The sequence below is a fragment of the Sebastes fasciatus genome, chromosome 19 (genome assembly GCF_043250625.1).
Source record: "Sebastes fasciatus isolate fSebFas1 chromosome 19, fSebFas1.pri, whole genome shotgun sequence".
In the NCBI taxonomy this organism is placed as follows: domain Eukaryota; kingdom Metazoa; phylum Chordata; class Actinopteri; order Perciformes; family Sebastidae; genus Sebastes; species Sebastes fasciatus.
In genome coordinates, this window is record NC_133813.1 from 4,017,131 (window position 1) to 4,035,980 (window position 18,850).

At 36.1% G+C, this 18,850-nt stretch overlaps 1 protein-coding gene across 4 annotated transcripts; it reads left to right on the top strand.

The window, feature by feature from the left end:
- The first annotated feature begins 5,869 nt into the window (after positions 1-5,869).
- Positions 5,870-14,458, top strand: otpa (orthopedia homeobox a). 4 transcript variants are annotated; one of them, XM_074617175.1, is made up of 4 exons: positions 5,870-6,150; positions 7,617-8,035; positions 8,797-8,814; positions 13,367-14,458. In XM_074617175.1, the coding sequence occupies exons 1-4, from the start codon at positions 6,075-6,077 to the stop codon at positions 13,883-13,885; spliced, it is 1,032 nt and encodes a 343-aa protein (XP_074473276.1). In that variant the 5' UTR covers positions 5,870-6,074; the 3' UTR covers positions 13,886-14,458. The 4 variants fall into 4 exon arrangements, with proteins under 4 accessions (XP_074473276.1, XP_074473279.1, XP_074473278.1 ...); XM_074617178.1 differs by having other exon boundaries at positions 5,870-6,111; XM_074617177.1 differs by lacking the exon at positions 8,797-8,814 and having other exon boundaries at positions 5,874-6,150.
- Positions 14,459-18,850: the final 4,392 nt, after the last annotated feature.

The following is an 18,850-nucleotide window of genomic DNA, read 5'->3' on the forward strand; positions in this document are numbered from 1 at the left end:
CATGTTTGTGTTGCTATGTAAAATCTAAATCTGAAAAAGTAAGTGTCAGATACATGTAGTGAGTAAAAAGCATAATATTGTAAACTAAGATTGAGTTAAATGTAGTGCACTATAGTATAAATGGCATGGAAATACTCTGCAAGTATACTTCAAAATTCTACTTAAGTACAGTACTTGAACAATTGGTCACTTATAACTTGATTAAAAAGTAATAATGGGGCTCACTTGAGTATAGTTACTCTCACTCTCCTAATTCTCAAACAAAACTAACTGCTTCAACCTCTTTGCTTTAAGCTCACCTGACTCATCTGCTGTGAATTATCAGGGAAACCGACTATAGACCTTCTAAAATTAGCACTAAATGAACAAATTGGCCTGTAAATAACCTCTGGAGCAAGCTTACCTTCCAATCTAATAATGAGAGCATATACTGTAGCACAGGTACAATCCAACGGGTAATATTGTACTTTTTACTATATGCTACTTTGCAGATGAAGATTTTAATAACTTATGATGACCATATATAAAATCCAATGCATATACAAACCACTATATAAAATGGGTCAAACAAGCTCCACAACATTAATATGCTGCTTACATGTTAATGCATCATTAGTATTAGCCTAAAGGCCTATAATGTTTAATATAATAGGCTACTTACTGAGGCCATATCTTTACAGTGATTACTTTTACTTTGATTCTTTAATAGCGAACTTACATAGCTTTAAATACAATTTTGAAAGCAGAACTTCTATACTTGCTGTAACCTAAATAACATTTTAACCTTTATTTAACCAGGAGTAAAGACTCAGTGAGATTAAAAATCTCTTTTTCAAGACTGTCCTGGCCAAGATGGACAGAAACAAACAACAACAAACATAATTTAAAACGAAGACAAAGAGCAAATTACAGAATCATTATGTCATTATCATCCTAAATCTACAGCCAGATGTGCTTGCATCCAAGTCAGTAAATGATCCGATAGTTTCAAGTTTATTGATATTAAAAACAGGCTGTTTGTCCATGTCAAACTTTATCCTCTGGTTGCAGGAGGACGCAGAGCAGCCTGCTGTGGTTGCAGCCGAGTTGCAGCATCAGCTGCTGTTCTCCTCCTCCTCCTCCTCCTCCTCAACACAGTAACTTATTACTCCTAATCCCCCAAGACTGTCACCAAATCAGCTGCATGAAACAAGAATCTCATTTGTTAAACTGGGGCTTGTGCAGATGGAAGATCGATTGTTTTTCTCCTCAGAAATCTCTAATTGAGTGAATACAGACTGCAAAGGCGGATCACAGGAAAAGGGAGAGGAAAAAAATCACCCAGGCCTTGTGGTGGTGTTGGAGAGCCTGTACTGTAACCAAAAAGGCCACAGGTTCGAGCCCCAAATGGTATTAACTGTGAGTCCATCAACAACAATCACACACTGTTAAGATAAATAAATAAAATAAATAACAGTAAAGAACTGGCAGCAGGGTTGCCTTTATGTTACTGTAAAATTAACATTCTTATACTGTCGCTGAAATTTACAGCTTTGTACTGTTAATAAAAAATACAGTTTTAAACTTTATTAATTTCACAGTATTTTACATTTAATTTACTGTTTAAAGATACATTATATAGCTGCTTTTTTCACCTTTCTTTTACATTATCTTACTGATTTGTTTTAATGCACTATTTATTTTTTACATACATTTTAATAAACATTATTTTTTTAGGAATATAGGAAGACATAGGAATAGTCACACTAAATACAATTAAAGACACTTGTTAGGAAAAAAGGCTATAATAGACTTGTTGACACTTTTCCCAAAATGTGTGTCTATAGCTGGCTACAAGCACAGAATGTAAACCAGAACAACATGTGAGTGAAGAACAATAAAGCTAATTCACTGATTTACAATCATGTACAATGTAGAAGCCTCACATGTGCAGATCAGGTCCCAGAATTAAAAAAAAAATACTGCATGAAACTGTTACTGATGATACTTTAGACAGTTGATCAGCAGTAAAGTGATGTTTTTAGCAATAACAGGTTAATACTGTTGAAATCCTGCTGTAAATTAACAGCAATACATACATACATGGATGTGAAGGTAAAAAGCCATCCTTTATATACACCATCACAGCATCAGAGCTGCAGCAGCATCACACTTTTCTGTGTTTTTTTTTTGCTGTTTTTATTAAAAGTCACTCCTCATCTCCACAACGCGTGAAAATGTCTACTTTCCGCTCAGATGCACCACATTAACTTGCAGGGGGCGAATTTGTTTGTCTATTTTTATTTATGTCATGGATAAGATTGATGCGAGCATGTTAGTGGAGAGATGTAGCTAACTGTGCTGTGCTCCTTGTTTACCCTAATTATACAGCCTTATCAAGTCAGCAAAACCAAGACCTTCAACACACACACACACACACACACTCATGCACACACACACACACACACACACACACACACTCATGCACACACACACACACACACACACACACACACACACACAATCTATTGACACTATTAAGTGAAAAGATGCCTTTGAATTAGAACTAAATACATTGCATCTAATAGGAATAACAACTTCCAGGGAGAGTGATTTATCAAACAGCAAATTGGGTCATAAAAAACAATAATAATAATAACTTGTGTTTAAGTCTCAAATGCATTTAATAAATTGTCCAAATAAAGCATGAAATCTTGCAAGATTCAACCTAAATAAATTGTAGCAGCAATCACAAATTTATTTGGGGAAAAAAAACAATATTTCACCATGAAAAAATGCTTATAAATATTAAACGAAATGTTAGAAAAAAATATCAGAAAATATTTATTTTTGGTATTTTTTTGGTCCTTACACAGAACACATATCTACCTCTTCTTCCTGACATAACCCCCCCCCCCCCCCCCCCAGAAAAAACAATAATAATAATAATAACTTGTGTTTAAGCCTCCAATGCATTGAATAAATTGTTGTTTTATTTTCCAAATAAAGCATGAAATCTTGCAATCTAAATAAATTGTAGCAGCAATCACAAACGTATTTATTTAGGGGAAAAAAAACTATATTTCACCATGAAAAAATGCTTATAAATATTAAACCCCAAAAACAATACCAATAACTTGTGTTTAAGTCTCCAATGCATTGAATAAATTGTTCAAATAAAGCATGACATCTTGCAATCTAAATAAATTGTAGCAGCAATCACAAACGTATTTATTTGAGGGAAAAAAACAACAATAATTCACCATGAAAAAAATGCTTATAAATATAAAACCCCAAAAACAATAATAATAGCTTGTTTTTAAGTCTCCAATGCATTTAATAAATTGTCCAAATAAAGCATGAAATCTTGCAAGATTCAATCTAAATAAATTGTAGCAGCAATCACAAATTTATATGAGGAAAAAAAACAATAATTCACCATGAAAAAAATATCAGAAAAGATAATATTTATTTTGGGTGTTTTTTTCAGCCCTTCCACAGAACAAATATCTCCCTCTTCCTCCTGACATCTCTTCTCTCTGTCTGGTTGTTTTAGGTTAAATATGACCTGCTGTCACGAGAGGAGTCATTCACTTTTTGTTTGTGCAGCTATAAAAGCACTGAGCTATTGAAAAGTCGTAAAATGAAGCGCGCAGTCCATCATGTGATGATTTTAAATGATCCGTATAAGCGCACTAAGAAAAAAGCTGTGCGTAATCTGTGCGTAATTATTAAATACGAACAGCAATAACGTCTTAATAATTCTATAAAATAAATTACATATGCTGGGCTATATCCAAAAAACAAAAAATTAAATATTTTGAATTAAAGACGCGTATTTCCATTGAAAGTCCAGCTTCTAAAAAGAATTAGAGCCTCGATGAGAAATATCTCCAACATCTTCTTCTTTTTCCTCCTTGGAATAAAAGACGCGTCCACATCCAGGATGCATCCGAAAGAGACTCGACTCCTCTCCATCCATCCATGCATCCATCCATCCATGCATCCATCCCAGTCTGCATGCTGTTGGTGCCACCAGATTGCAGACAAATAAAAGATGAGCAGAAGCGATTGAAGCCTGGATGGATGGATGAAGAAAAGAAAAGAAGCCAAACGAGCCTGCAGGTTTCACGCTCGGACGCCTCCTTTGTGCCACTTTTCTTTCCAAGCACATAATAAATAAAACCTGCTCCTCTCTTTCACAAAACGACCAGACATCTGTCTAAAGCATGTCTGATTTTTGGTGTGCATAAAAAAAAGGACCCTTTAGTTGTGCTAATTGAGTCTAATGGTGGTGGTGGTGGTTTATTCAGGGACAAAATGAGCTCCTTATTTTTTTCTTGTCTCTCTTTGAGAATAAATAATTTAGACAGATTATATAAAAAAAAAAAAATCAGGAATAAAGAGTTTACAATCTCCACGTGTTGTAAACATGATTAGGTGTTTGCCCATCTATCTATTCAGGTGTATTAACTGTGTCCCTTTATCATCCACAGCATCATGTTGAACTCCCCTCCATTAATTTGCTCACACATCATTTATACCAAGTCCCTCCCTTTCTTTGACAGTCAGGCCTAAATACTAGTAAATTACCTCTAATTTATACTCTGATATTTGCAATAAAAGGCGTATAGATTCTCCACTAATTACATAAAAAGCCTAATGGCCTTGAAAATGAGCCTGGTGGTTAGAATTATATAAAGTTTGTTGTTTTGGCTGACTGGGAAATCAGAGGATATTAGAAGAGGTTCACTTGGTCTCCAAGAGGCATTTAAAGAGGTCGACAATATCATCATGGAGACTTAAAAAAAAAAAGAATAATGATAATAAATGCAGTTTCATATTCTCAAGTTCATATTTGTTTATTTGTTTTACACAATTTAAGACTATACAACATAACAAAAAAATAAATGAATAATATACAGTGCTGGAAGAGGCAAAAAACAAACAAAAAAAACGCTGGGTTTATCTGAAGCCTCCACCTAGAGACAATATTAATTTAAAGAAATAATATATTACATAAAGAAATAATATATATTCAAGGTGTTATATTAGCCAGTATGGGATGTGTTAATGCAGCCTCCTCATATGAATAACTCCATGTTCGTGTACTATAAAAACAGAACAGCATGCACAATTAAACAAATATTGTGGTGATCCAACATTTCTTGAAATGGGTCGAAGCTTTCACACAGATATTAAATCAGGTTATTTTATTGGATGTAATTTGGAGGAGAAATCAAAGCCAATTACAGGAATGAGGAGGAATGAAGTTGTGGATGTGAGAGAATGGAGGAGGATGGAGGATGGAGGAGGAGGAGGGTGGAGGAGGAGGAGGAGGAGAAGGAGAAGGATGGAGGAGGGTGGATGTGAGAGGATGGAGGAGGAGGAGGAGGAGGAGGAGGAGGAGGAGGAGGAGGAGGAGGAGGAGGGAGGAGGGTGGATGTGAGAGGATGGAGGAGCAGGATGGAGGGTGGAGGAGGTTGGAGGATGGAGGATGAGGAGGGTGGTTATGAGATGATGGAGGAGGATGGAGGAGGAGGAGGAAGATGGAGGATGAGGGTGGAGGAGGAGGATGGAGGATGAGGAGGGTGGATGTGAGAGGATGGAGAAGGAAGATGGAGGGTGGATGTGAGAGGATGGAGGAGGAGGAGGAAAAGGAGGATGGAGGATGGATGGAGGAGGTGGTGGAGGAGGAGGAGGAGGAAAAGGAGGATGGAGGATGAGGAGGGTGGATGTGAGAGGATGGAGGAGGAGGAAGGTGGTGGAGGAGGAGGAGTAGAGGAGGAGGAGAGTGGAGGAAGGTGGAGGAGGAGGAGGATGGTGGTGGAGGAGGAGGAGGAGGTGGAGGTGGTGGTATGGTGCTGGAGGTCTGCAGCTGACATAGCTCAGGCTTCAGCTGTGATTGGTCCTCGTTTGGAGAAGCTCATGGGTTCATTCCGTTGTTAAGCGCCTCCCCATTTCTCTAAACTACATTATAATGCAACGAACCTCCCTTTTAACCACAAACCGAATTTGCTTTCATTTAGGCTATATATATTTCTTAAATAGGTTAAAGTCATAGAGATTTTTTTTTTGCCCTGGAGCGGTGCGCAATGCTCTCTCATGCCGACCTCCTGGATGCTCGCCTCGGTGAGTTATCATCACCAAACTCCGGTCTTCAACTCTACTGTAAGCTGGAGGCACTTCTAATCTTCAAATCAAGCTCTGAAAATTGTCAATTTGCTTCTTATATTATCTTAATGTGACTGAAGTGAACTAAACTCGCTTAATTCATTGGAAAAGTAATTATTATTATTATTATATTACTGCGTAATTTGATTTAACAATTTCCTAAGATATCGCTGTGATCGAATTGAATTAAGAGTATTTAAGGAGCAGATTGTAATGTGCATGCTGTAGTTGTCTCTCTGCACTCATTGCTGTTTTTATTTCTGCATCTTTTGCATCGTTTTAAATTTCTACATGGTTTTTAATGCATGTGCATCATTTTTATACTGCAGCTAAAATATAATGCTTCTGTAAAGTGTTTGACTAACATGTTCTTTTTCCCCTCCTATAGCTGAAAGTGTTTACTGTTGAAATGTGACTAAACAATTGCTGTTAATTTACAGCAGGATTTCAACAGTATTAATGCAGTTTCATGCAGTATTTATTTAATTCTGGGACCTGATCTGCACATGTGAGGCTTGTACATTGTACAACCTAAATAGTGCATTAAAACAAATCAGTAAGATAATGTAAAAGAAAGGTGAAAAACAGCTATTAAATGTATCTTTAAACAGTAAATTAACTGTAAAATACTGTGAAATTAATAAAGTTCAAACTGTATTTTTCATTAACAGTACAAAGCTATAAATTTCAGCGACAGTATAATAATGTTAATTTTACGGTAACATAAAGGCAACCCTGCTGCCAGTTCTTTACTTTCTAGATGGTTTTAATGCATGTGCATCATTTTCTGCAGCAGCTAAAATAATAATGCTTGAAAATGAAAATGATGCACATGCATTAAAACCATCTAGAAATTTAAAACACAGATTAAGACAGCAATGAGTGCACAGAGACAACTACAACATGCACATTACAATCTGCTCCGCAGCATCCTTCATCCCTGCACAAACAAACCACAGCTTGTGCACTCATTGCTGTCTTAATTTCTGCATCTGTGTTTTAAATTTCTAGAGTGTTTTAATGCATGTGCATCATTTTCTGCAGCAGCTAAAATATAATGCTTCTGTAAAGTGTTTGCTGGTGTTGACTAACATGTTTTTTCCCCCCTCCTGTAGCTGAGAGAACATGTTAATCAACACCAGCAAACACTTTACAGAAGCATTATATTTTAGTATTAAAACCATGTAGAAATTTAAAACACAGATGCAGAAAATAAGTGGTTTGTCTGTGCAGGGATGAAGGATGCCGTGCAGATTGTAATGTGCATGCTGCAGTGGTCTATGTGCACTCATTGCTGTCTTAATTTCTTTATCTGTGTTTTAAATTTCTAGATGGTTTTAATGCATGTGCATCATTTTCTACTGCAGCTAAAATATAATGCTTCTAATGTTTTTTTTCCTCCTATAGCCGAAAGTGTTTACTGTTGAAATGTGACCATGCATGTGGTTTGTCTGTGCATACAGGGATGAAGGATGCTGCAGAGCTTCTGGGTCACAGAGAGGCTCTGAAATGCAGGCTCGGTGGAGGAGGACCTGATCCAGGACTCTCTGGAGAGCTCGGAGGTCCGGACGGAGTGGAAGGCTCCACGATGCTCCCCGGTGATGAGATCAGCAGCGGTGGAGGATCCAACACCGTGCAGGTCAACAGCAAAGAGCAGCAGGAGAAGCAGCAGAACAACAACCCAAACAACCAGTCTGCAGGAGGAGGAGGCCAGCAGAGCCAGAGTCAGAGTCAGAGTCAGAAACAGAAGCGACACCGGACCCGGTTCACTCCTGCGCAGCTCAACGAGCTGGAGAGGAGCTTCGCCAAGACGCACTACCCAGATATCTTCATGCGAGAGGAACTGGCTCTGAGGATCGGACTGACGGAGAGCAGAGTGCAGGTAGGACGCATGCTTTTCATCTGTTTGCATCTTCATGTTTAGATGCATGAGACAAAAAACACAGAGAATCATGCATTGTTTGACATTTGACATGTTATTTAAGATGCATATATCTACATCAAATATGAGCTATAGAACTATAAAATAAATACTCAAAATAAAAACCTGCTAATAACCACGATACTGTAATAAATATACAAATTAAAAAGAGTGAGAAAAATAGTTAAAAAATGTATTATTTTGCAGCAAAATAAAACCAAAAACATAAAAAAAAAATCCTAAATCAGTGTTTTTCTGCAGCAGATTTATTGATGCACAGACACAAAACCCCAGAGACTCATGCACCGTTTGACATTTACATGTTATTTTTTTTTTTTGCTCAGTCTTTTTAATGGTACTCTAAAAATAAAAATAAAAATAAAAATAAAATAAGGAATAAAAAAAAGGAAAGGACCAAAAAAAAACAGAAAAATAAGTAAATCTAATATTATAATAATAATAATTTAAAAAATGACATGTTATTTAAGATGGAGATATCTAAAGCAGCATCAAATATATGAGCTATAGAACTGAATAAATCCGCGTAAAAAGTCCATTAAAAAAAAAAAAAAAACCTGCTAATAACCACGATACTGTAATAAATATACAAATTAAATCCCTCCTAGCAGCAACCTTTTATTCCTTATTTTGTGTCTGAAAAAAATCAATTTATTGTGTTAAATTATTGGAAATTTGTACATTTATTTATTTATTTATTACAGACGGAGTCCAGGGTGCAGGTAGGACGCCTGCTTTTAATCTTTTTGCATCTTCATTTTTAGATGCACAGACACAAAACCACAGAGACTCATGCACCGTTTGACATTTACATGTTATTTATGATGGATATATCTACATCAAATAAAAATAAAAACCTGCTAATAACCACGGTACTGTAATAAATATACGGTACTGTAATACATATACAAATTAAATCCCTCCTAATTGATACGAATCTTTACAGACAACAACATTATTTGATCAATATACAGAAATTTTACACGATTATCCAACATTTATTCCTCAAGCTGCTCCCTTGTTAAAGTTTTTGAATTTAACACTTCATGAAATTGTAGTTTGCACATTAATATATTAAATAGACTCTAAAACTCAGATTTACAGATTAAGAAACGTATATGTTATTTAAAGCATTGAATTAATGGCCATATATTCCGGAAAAAAATGGACTTATTGTGTTCAATTATTGAGCATTTATACATTTATTTAAAAGCACCCCCAACAATGATTCATTTCTCATCAATAATCAAAGTAAAATTGCTTTAGCAAAATTTATTTTTTCATGCATGTAGAATTAAATGTGCTGATTTCAGCCGTCGGCGTTGAGGTTTTAAAAGTAGGATGTTACTCGATAAACTAAAATATTTTTTAAAATGTTAAATAGGCTAAAATTACATCTAATGTTGGTTTAATATAAGCTATTTAAGTTAAGCACAAATAAACAACACAAAACAAATAATATAATATACTGATATTTAAAACACAACTATTAAAATATGAAATACACATTTTTATTATATCCCAGAATTTTACTCTCCATCTCACAATTTACTTTATATTTAAAAAAAAAGAAAAAAACTTTTGTGTTTGTTTATTATATGAGGTCATGCTATTTTTAATAGAATCTTTAATAAATGAACCAACAACCTATAAAGTAAAGCATTCAACACACAGGCGTTTTGGTGTGTGTGTGTGTGTGTGTTGTGCATGCTGAGTGCCTTGCCAAAGAGCAGTGATTGTGTCTGGATTTGAGATTCAAACCTGCAACCCTGTGGATTACACACGTGCTTCATGCATACACACCATGCACATGACAGCAGTTATTACCGCCTGATATCCGCTCGTTACGAGGTAATTTAGTTGCAACGAATCGTCTCATTTTGCTAGATTTAAGACTTAAAATAATAATAATAAATCATCGTATTTTTCTGTATATTTTTATTTTATTTTATTTAGCTAAATATGTCGTTGTAACCATTTGTTTTGTAGTTTTTTTGCTATTTCTTGTGACTATAACCTCTAAATTCTGCTTGATTCAGAATTGGCCCACATTTTGTGTCCATCTCGTGTAATTAACCTACAGGGAACCAAATGATGATTGCATCTTTTCGTTTTTGACTGTGTATTTTATTTTATTTAGGCTAAATAAATGCATTGTTGCAGCATTTTGTTTTGCAGATTTTTTTGTTGTTATTTCTGGTGAATATAACCTCTAAATTCTGCTTGATTCAGAATTGGCTCACATTTTGTGTCCATCTCGTGTAATTAACCTACAGGGAACTAAATGATGATTGCATCTTTATTATAATCGTCTTCAGATTAAAAACTCTGCACAACCTTTTAACAGACCTGAATCTACTATGAAAGCTTGACTAAATTCTGTGTATTTTATAAGCTGGATTTCTGCACAAATACTCCATAAAAATATATCAGCCATAGTAGGAATATTATGGCACCATCGCCTTATTAACTATAGCAATGTGCAAAATGCTCTATGGGCACTCACATGTGAAATAATAGCCTAATAATCATTATTATTATTGCATGGATCAATTTATTATTATTGCATGGATCAATTCAGTTTTCTATATCTCCATAAAATAAGAATTAGTGAAATGATGCTCATCTGCTGAGATAAAGAAGCAGGTCCAGATTCATCCTGTCACTGCTGCTCTGTGCGTCTTAATGCTGATGGTACACTCTGTCTCTTTTTTTTTAAGCAGAATGAGAAATTGCATTTTCTTTCCTCTGAAGTGTAATGCATTTCAGGCCGGATTTCACGGCTGGCTACACGAGAGGAGAAAGAGAGAGTGAGATTGTGTCGTTCTTATTACTGCGCCTCCACTTTCTCAAGCAAATCTTCACATTAATCATAGACGACCAAAACCTGCAGAAGCTCAAGGACTCCCAGAATAAAAAAAACTCAGTTTGTCACAGCAGTAACATTATCTTTATTATCGGAGTGCATGTGTGCGGTTTTTAATGGCTCCATCCCAAAGCAGAGAGTCAAATAATGTTGTATTTTGCAGCAAAATAAAACCAAAAAAATAAATTTTGCATCTCTGAAAAGTCGAGATAATTATGCATACAAATATAAATGAAAAAATAAATGTTATTATTATTTATTTATTTTATTGAGACAAAGTGAGAAAAATAGTTCCTTAATTTCTAAAATGTTGTATTTTGCAGCAAAATAAAACCAAAAACATACATTTTGCATGTCTGAAAAGTCTACATAATTACGCATAAAAATATGAATGGAAAAATAAATGTTATTATTATTTATTATTTATTTATTTTATTGAGACAAAGTGAGAAAAATAGTTCCTTAATTTCTAAAATGTTGCACTATTTGTTTACTTAGATGTAACCAGCTGTTATACCAGAGGTTGAAGGTTTCTTGGACGTTTTTCAGTCTTAGCCAAGAATTGAGATAGAGAGATTAATCAAAATACATTTTACCCACATTTTATTTATTTATTTGTATTAATTGGAGACATTTACGCACAAATCTGACCAAAATGGATGTCACATTGTTAAAAGCTGATAAGATCCTGAAAAAAGCCCTATAAATCAGTGTTTTTCTGCAGCAGATTTATTGTTGGTGGTTCACATCATCGTGATGATCACAGACTGATGTCACAACCTTTTTTATGTGAGCTCACATCTCTGATAACATGACCTGTCGATGCAACATCCGCTCCTCCTAACAGCCTGGACACACATACAACGTCAGCAGTGCGTCTCAGCTGCGTCTCACAGCAGCAACAGACAGTGAAAGTGATCTAGTGACAGTATATTAACATCATATCAGCTACATTAATAAAGTTTACATGTCTAGACATCTGTAGAATATGTCACAGACAGTGAAGGTGATCTAGTGACTGTATATTGACATCATACCAGCAAGACTTTACTACAGTTTCCATGTCTATCTGTAGAATATGTTACGTAGATGTAAAAAAGTAAAGACTTATTTTTAAATCAACACTTCCTGCTTTCATTTAGAAATAAAAGCCCTCAAGCGTTTTTTTCTATGGACCGAATTCCTTAATTTGTTAACACAAGGCTTTTATTCTGAAATATGTGCCGGACAGTGTTGTAGAACATGCAGTGACTTGGAGAGCTCTGTGAATGAATATAGTACAGAGTTTTAATTGTGGATTATTACTATTATTTACAAATTACCACACGTTTCATTTAGAAATAAAAGCCCTCAAGCGTTTTTTTTCTGTGGACAGAATTCCTCCATTTGTTAACATGAGGCTTTTATTCTGAAATATGTGCCGGACAGTGTTGTAGAACATGCAGTGACTTGGAGAGCTCCATGAATGAATATAGAATGGAGTTTTAATTGTGGATTATTACTATTATTTATAAATTACCACACATTTCTTAAATGGATGGCACAGAATAATCCAAATAAATTGTACCCACATGTTATTCATTTATTTGTATTAATTGGAGACGTTTACGCACAAATCTGACCAAAAAGGATGGCACATTGTTAAAAGCTGATAAGATCCTGAAAAAAAGCCCTATAAATCAGTGTTTTTCTGCAGCAGATTTATTGTTGGTGGTTCACATCATCGTGATGATCACAGACTGATGCCACAACCTTTTTATTATTGGAAAAATAAATGTTATTATTATTTATTATTTATTTATTTTATTGAGACAAAGTGAAAAAAATAGTTCCTTAATTTCTAAAATGTCACTATTTGTTTAGTTAGATGTAACCAGCTGTTATACCAGAGGTTGAACATTTCTTGGACATTTTTCAAGAGTTAGCCAAGAATTGAGATAGAGAGAATAATCAAAATGCACAACCAAACCTGCAAAGGCTCAAGGACTCCCAGAATAAAAAAAAGTCTGTTTGTCACAGCAGTAACATTATCTTTATTATCTGAGTGCATGGTTTTTAATGGCTCCATCCCAAAGCAGTAGAAATAATTTGGGGTCAAATTATGTTATTAAAAATGTTGTATTTTGCACCAAAATAAAACCAAAAACATAATTTCAGCATCTCTAAAAACTCTAGATATTTACGCATACAAATATTAATGACAAAATACAGATTTATTGAAGCAAAATGAGAAAAATAGTTCCCTAATTTCTAAAATGTTGCCACTATTTGGCATGCAAAATAATTCACATCATCATGATGATCACAGACTGATGTTACAACCTTTTTTTATATGCATTCACATCTCTGATAACATGCCCTGTCCATGCACATCCTCCTATAACTCCTCATCTCTCGTCTGTCTGCAGGTTTGGTTCCAGAACCGACGCGCCAAGTGGAAGAAGCGCAAGAAGACCACCAATGTGTTCCGGTCTCCTGGGACTCTGCTGCCGACCCACCACGGCCTGTCTCAGTTCAACTCTGCAGCGGCTGCAGCAGCGGCCATGGGAGACAGTCTGTGCTCCTTCCACGCCAACGACACCCGCTGGGCCACTGCAGGGATGCCCGGAGTGTCTCAGCTGCAGCTGCCTCCGTCTCTGGGTCGCCAGCAGGCCATGGCTCAGTCTCTGTCTCAGTGCAGTCTCGGTGCAGGACCTCCACCCAACTCCATGGGTCTGTCCAACATGTCCAACGGCTCCGGGCTGCAGTCTCACCTCTACCAGCCCACTTTCCCCGGGATGGCCTCTCTTTCTGGTCCGACCAACGTGAGCCATCACTCCTCGCCTCAGCTCTGCAGCTCCCCGGACAGTGAGGTCTGGAGAGGGACAAGCATCGCGTCTCTGCGCCGCAAAGCGCTGGAGCACACAGTCTCCATGAGTTTCACCTAGTAACCACAGAGAAGAGCTTTTCTTTCACATGCACAGAGAATCTTCTGCATTTAGTTCTTTACTCATCCAATGCATCCAAACGTTGCGCCAGGAGACATACAACCAGGATACTTGCAGAGCTCAGCTGGCATTTTTTTCCTCCCAAATCATGCACTGTTAAGAATGTCCCAGTAAAATAACAGTAAAGAACTGGCAGCAGGGTTGCTCTTTATGTTACTGTAAAATTAACATTATTATACTGTCGCTGAAATGTACAGCTTTGTTCTGTTAATGAAAAATACAGTTTGAACTTTATTAATTTCACAGTATTTTTCACAGTATCTTACTGATTTGTTTTAATGCACTATTTATTATTTTATGATGCACATGCATTAAAACCATGTAGAAATTTAAAACACAGATGCAGAAATGAAGACAGCAATGAGTGCAGAGACAACTACAGCATGCACATTACAATCTGCTCCTTAAATACTCTTAATTCAATTCCCTGCACAGACAAACCACAGCCTTTATGTTACTGTAAAATGAACATTATTGTACTGTTAATGAAAAATACAGTTTGAACTGTTTTTTTTTAAATTAATTTCACAGTATTTTACAGAAGCATTATTTTAGCTGCAGTAGAAAATGATGCACATACATTAAAACCATCTAGAAATTTAAAACACAGATGCAGAAATTAAGACAGCAATGAGTGCAGAGAGACAACTACAGCATGCACATTACAGTCTGCTCCGCAGCATCCTTCATTCCTGCACAGACAAAACCACAGCTTGTCACATTTCAACACTTTCAGCTATAGTAGGGGGAAAAGAACATGTTAGTCAACACCAGCAAACACTTTACAGAAGCATTAGTTTAGCTGTAGTTGTCTCTGTGCACTCATTGCTGTCTTGTAGAAAAATGCAGTAGAAAAATGATGCCCATGCATTAAAACCATCTACAAATTTAAAACAGATGCAGAAATTAAGACAGCAATGAGTGCACAGAGACAACTACAGCATGCACTGTTAAGAATTTCCCAGTAAAATGACAGTAAAGAACAGGCAGCAGGGTTGCCTTTATGTAACTGTAAAATTAACATTATACTGTCGCTGAAATTTACAGCTTTTTACTGTCAATGAAAAATACTGTTTGAACTTTATTAATTTCACAGTATTTTACAGTTAATTTACTGTTTAAAGATACATTATATAGCTGTTTTTCACCTTTCTTTTAATGCACTATTTATTATTTTTTGATGTACATGCATTAAAACCATCTAGAAATTTAAAACACAGATGCAGAAATGAAGACAGCAATGGGTGCACAGAGACAACTACAGCATGCACATTACAATCTGCTCCTTAAATACTCTTAATTCAATTCCCTGCACAGACAACCACCGGCCTGCTCAGTCTCTATCAAGCATAGGACTGGTTCTGTTCGAAGCTATAACTTATTATTTCGCATGTAGCCTTTTGGCAACTATTTATTTGTCTATTTAAATGAACTTATTTGTTCTGTATTTATTTATTTATTTATTTTGCACATGCAGCCCTGCAGCCTTTATTGCTGCAGGGCTTTCAGTGACATTTGCTTTGGTGACTGACTGGTTTTCTGAAGACAAATTCTGTGGATACTTTGAAATACAAACAACTAGGTTGCAGATCCCTCACCTGCTGCACAGCATGCAACTCAGAGGGGCCAAAGGGATGCACAGTGGACATGCACACACAAGACACCTGGAGGTTTAAGAGGACATGAAAGATTCACCTGAAGAGAGAAGGATTTCAGGACAACATGGAAGAGGACTTGACTGCATGTGATGTCCAAGGCAAAAAAAACCCCAAGGGAAACACTATAAATTAAGACATGGAAACTGACTTAACTATAATCTGTTATATAGGATGTTTTGTGTAGCGGAAGCACTCTTGTTCCCATTTGGTCAGTTTGTGATAACTTATGTTTCCAAAATTCTGTCTCTGTGCTTATTATCAAAATTATGACTTTCTTAAATGTTTGAACCATTTTGTTTCATGGACATGTTTATATCAATTAAGTGTAAATGATCAAATAAAAATCATTTTCAATTATGTCACATCCTGAATCAACCCTCCTTTCTTGAAGTCCTGTAAAAAACATGTATCTCCAAAATTGTCCACTTGGCATCAGCTAAGAGAAGCAACCCTGTTTTCGGCTTTTTAAAATGGTTTTTAAATGCTTTATTTAATTTTAAAAGTGCACAAATTTCCTGAACCCACAAAGGAACACGTAATCCTTTGTGTTTAATCTATGACATCATGTGTCAGATGAGTGACCTCATCTACAGTCAGTGATGACATGACGATGACCTCTACAGCAGAGATGGTGGTAAACCATTTCAAAGCTTAAAATAAACAGCATTAAACAAATAAAGTGGCACTTTTGTAGTAAAATATATTCTGTTCTTTAGCGACGGGGCTTTGTGCAGAAATGCAAACATCTGGGTAGTTGTCGAAAGTAAATAAGTAGAGTATTAAGTGGCATATTGTATGCTTTTTAATACTTCACTTCACTACATTTCAGAAGGAAATACTGCATTTTTTCTCCACAATATTTATCTGATAGCTTCTACTTTGCAGATTTACATTTTAAGCATATGAATAGTTATAAAATATGCATTAAAGATTAAACCAAAGTAGTCAAAATTAGCTCCACAGCAACCAGCTACAACTTTAAAATGCTGCTTACATGTTAATGCATCCATAATGACGACCCAATAATATAATATACACCTAATATAGCACTCTGAAAGGGCTATTTTGCATTATGAGTATTTTTGCGAGGGATACTTTTAAGTCCATTTTGCTGGCAATACTTCTGAACTTTCACCTCTAATTTTTAAAGCATTACTTTTACTTGTAATGGAGTATTTTTACACAGTGCTACTGCTACTTTTACTGAAGTAAAGAGTCTGGTTCCAGGGTGTGTTGGCTCCTAAAAGCAGTTTTGCAGTATATAATCTAAATCAATCACCATGTAAAGGACCACACCAGTTCCATACAAAACATAAGAAACTGATCATGCAATCATGCATTTCTTTTCTTTAGGTGGACAAAACTCTCTTAAAATAGCTGGAGTGTATCCATGTAAAAAAAAAACTGTGCATCATCAAGGAACATCTCCACACAAAACACTCAATTCCCAATTAATTATTTAGGCGAGATCAGAGGTGTCAAACTCAATCTCAGTACGGACCAACCTGACAAATTAGCAGAGGACCCAAAGGTGTTATTCTTCATTTTATTATCTTTTAGCTGAAAACACAAAATAATAATCCCAAACCTGATTAATAGAAAACCTGAAACAAGATATTTTTAAATTCCTACTCTGTATAATCAGCTGCTTTCGAAGCCTTATGTGACATGCAGCTATTAAATAATTAATCCCATGTTTGACAAAGATCTTGATGACATTTCCACAGTTTATATATTACAAAATGAAACAATGACTTTGTTCATGTAATAACTGAAGGTGGAGTCTAACAGGAAGGCGTCAACTGAAAGCTCTCTTGTTGTACAGAACTTACTCTTCACAGCGTTTTAGTCATTTCTCTTGTTAAATTCTTCTTTTTCAGGCTGCAGGATCCACAGGGTGCTACACACATATACGCCCCCACACATCTGCTCTAAATGCAAATCTTCCTCCTTATTTTTGATTTTCTATCAGGACGCAAATAAAGCCAGAGACATGGCTTACTGTAGGTCTCTGACGGATGCAAAACTGGTCAGTCAAACCATATTATCCTCTTTTCTAATTCTTTTGCTTCGTTGTTTTTCTGTTTCAGTTTTAATTTTTTTGCATTTCAGTCCGTCACCTTGACAGAAATCTGTCGCTGAGGTGCAGCAAAGACTTTGTGTTTTCTGTGTAGTGATGTCACTTGAGTCAGCATCGGTTGTGGCTGAAATAAAAAAAAAAAAAAACTGAATGAAACGTCACGTTTTGAAGACAAACAAAAAGGCTTCTTTAGGTCTAGGCAATAAAAATACAACTTCTTTAGGTTTAGACAATAAAACAGTTAGGTTTAGGCGATAAAACTACAACTTCTCTAGGTTTAGGAAACAAAAATACAACTTCTTTAGGTTTAGGCACCAGAACTACTTCCGCTTCTACTCCTGTCATAATTAATACGGTGGCTAGAGGTCGCTGTCGTGTTCTTTTCTACCTTCTTTTGGTGATCTACCATGTGAATAGACGATAAAACCAACTAGTGGGTGTAGTAGGCCCCTGCTGACCCATATCGATGGTGCTTTTAGCGACTGATAACGCCTATTTACTAGCCTGACAACAGTCTAATCGGCTGAAGAACCAACGACAAAAATGCATCAGAACTATGGGTTTAGTAAAAAAACATCATGTTTAAAATTAAGCGTTGACTTCTAGTTTCACACGGGACTGGAACGGCGGTCTCCTGGGCGAAAGTCCGGTGTTTGTTAACCCATCCACCACCCCGACATCCACATTACGCGGACTATCATTACAAATGTCTTAGTGATGCATCAAAAACACATATAATCCACAACAAAATACCTCAAAACGTATTTCAGGATGCAGTTTCATTGTATGGCAACGTAATCTTTAGGAGACCGTGCTGGTATGTGAGTTTAAAACAGTTAAACCAGAGTCATGCTCTTTAAAACTGTATTTCACAATAACAGCAAACCAGCTTTATGTGGCAAAGATATGTTTTTGTTTCTTATATTTTCTGTCTTGCTGATCATCTTGTGACCCCTCAGGTTTATCTTGTGACCCTGGAAGGGGTCTTGACCCCATGTTGGAAACCACTGGTGCTTGTTAACCTACAGTAATTGGCAAAAAATAAACTAATTTTAGAGCGCTGAAATAATTTAAATCCTTTAAAATGTACCATGTATGTGCATGGCATCCATGATGTCTGGATTATAACCACAAAGAAGAAGCAATCGGGGCTGGGGGGGGGGCGGG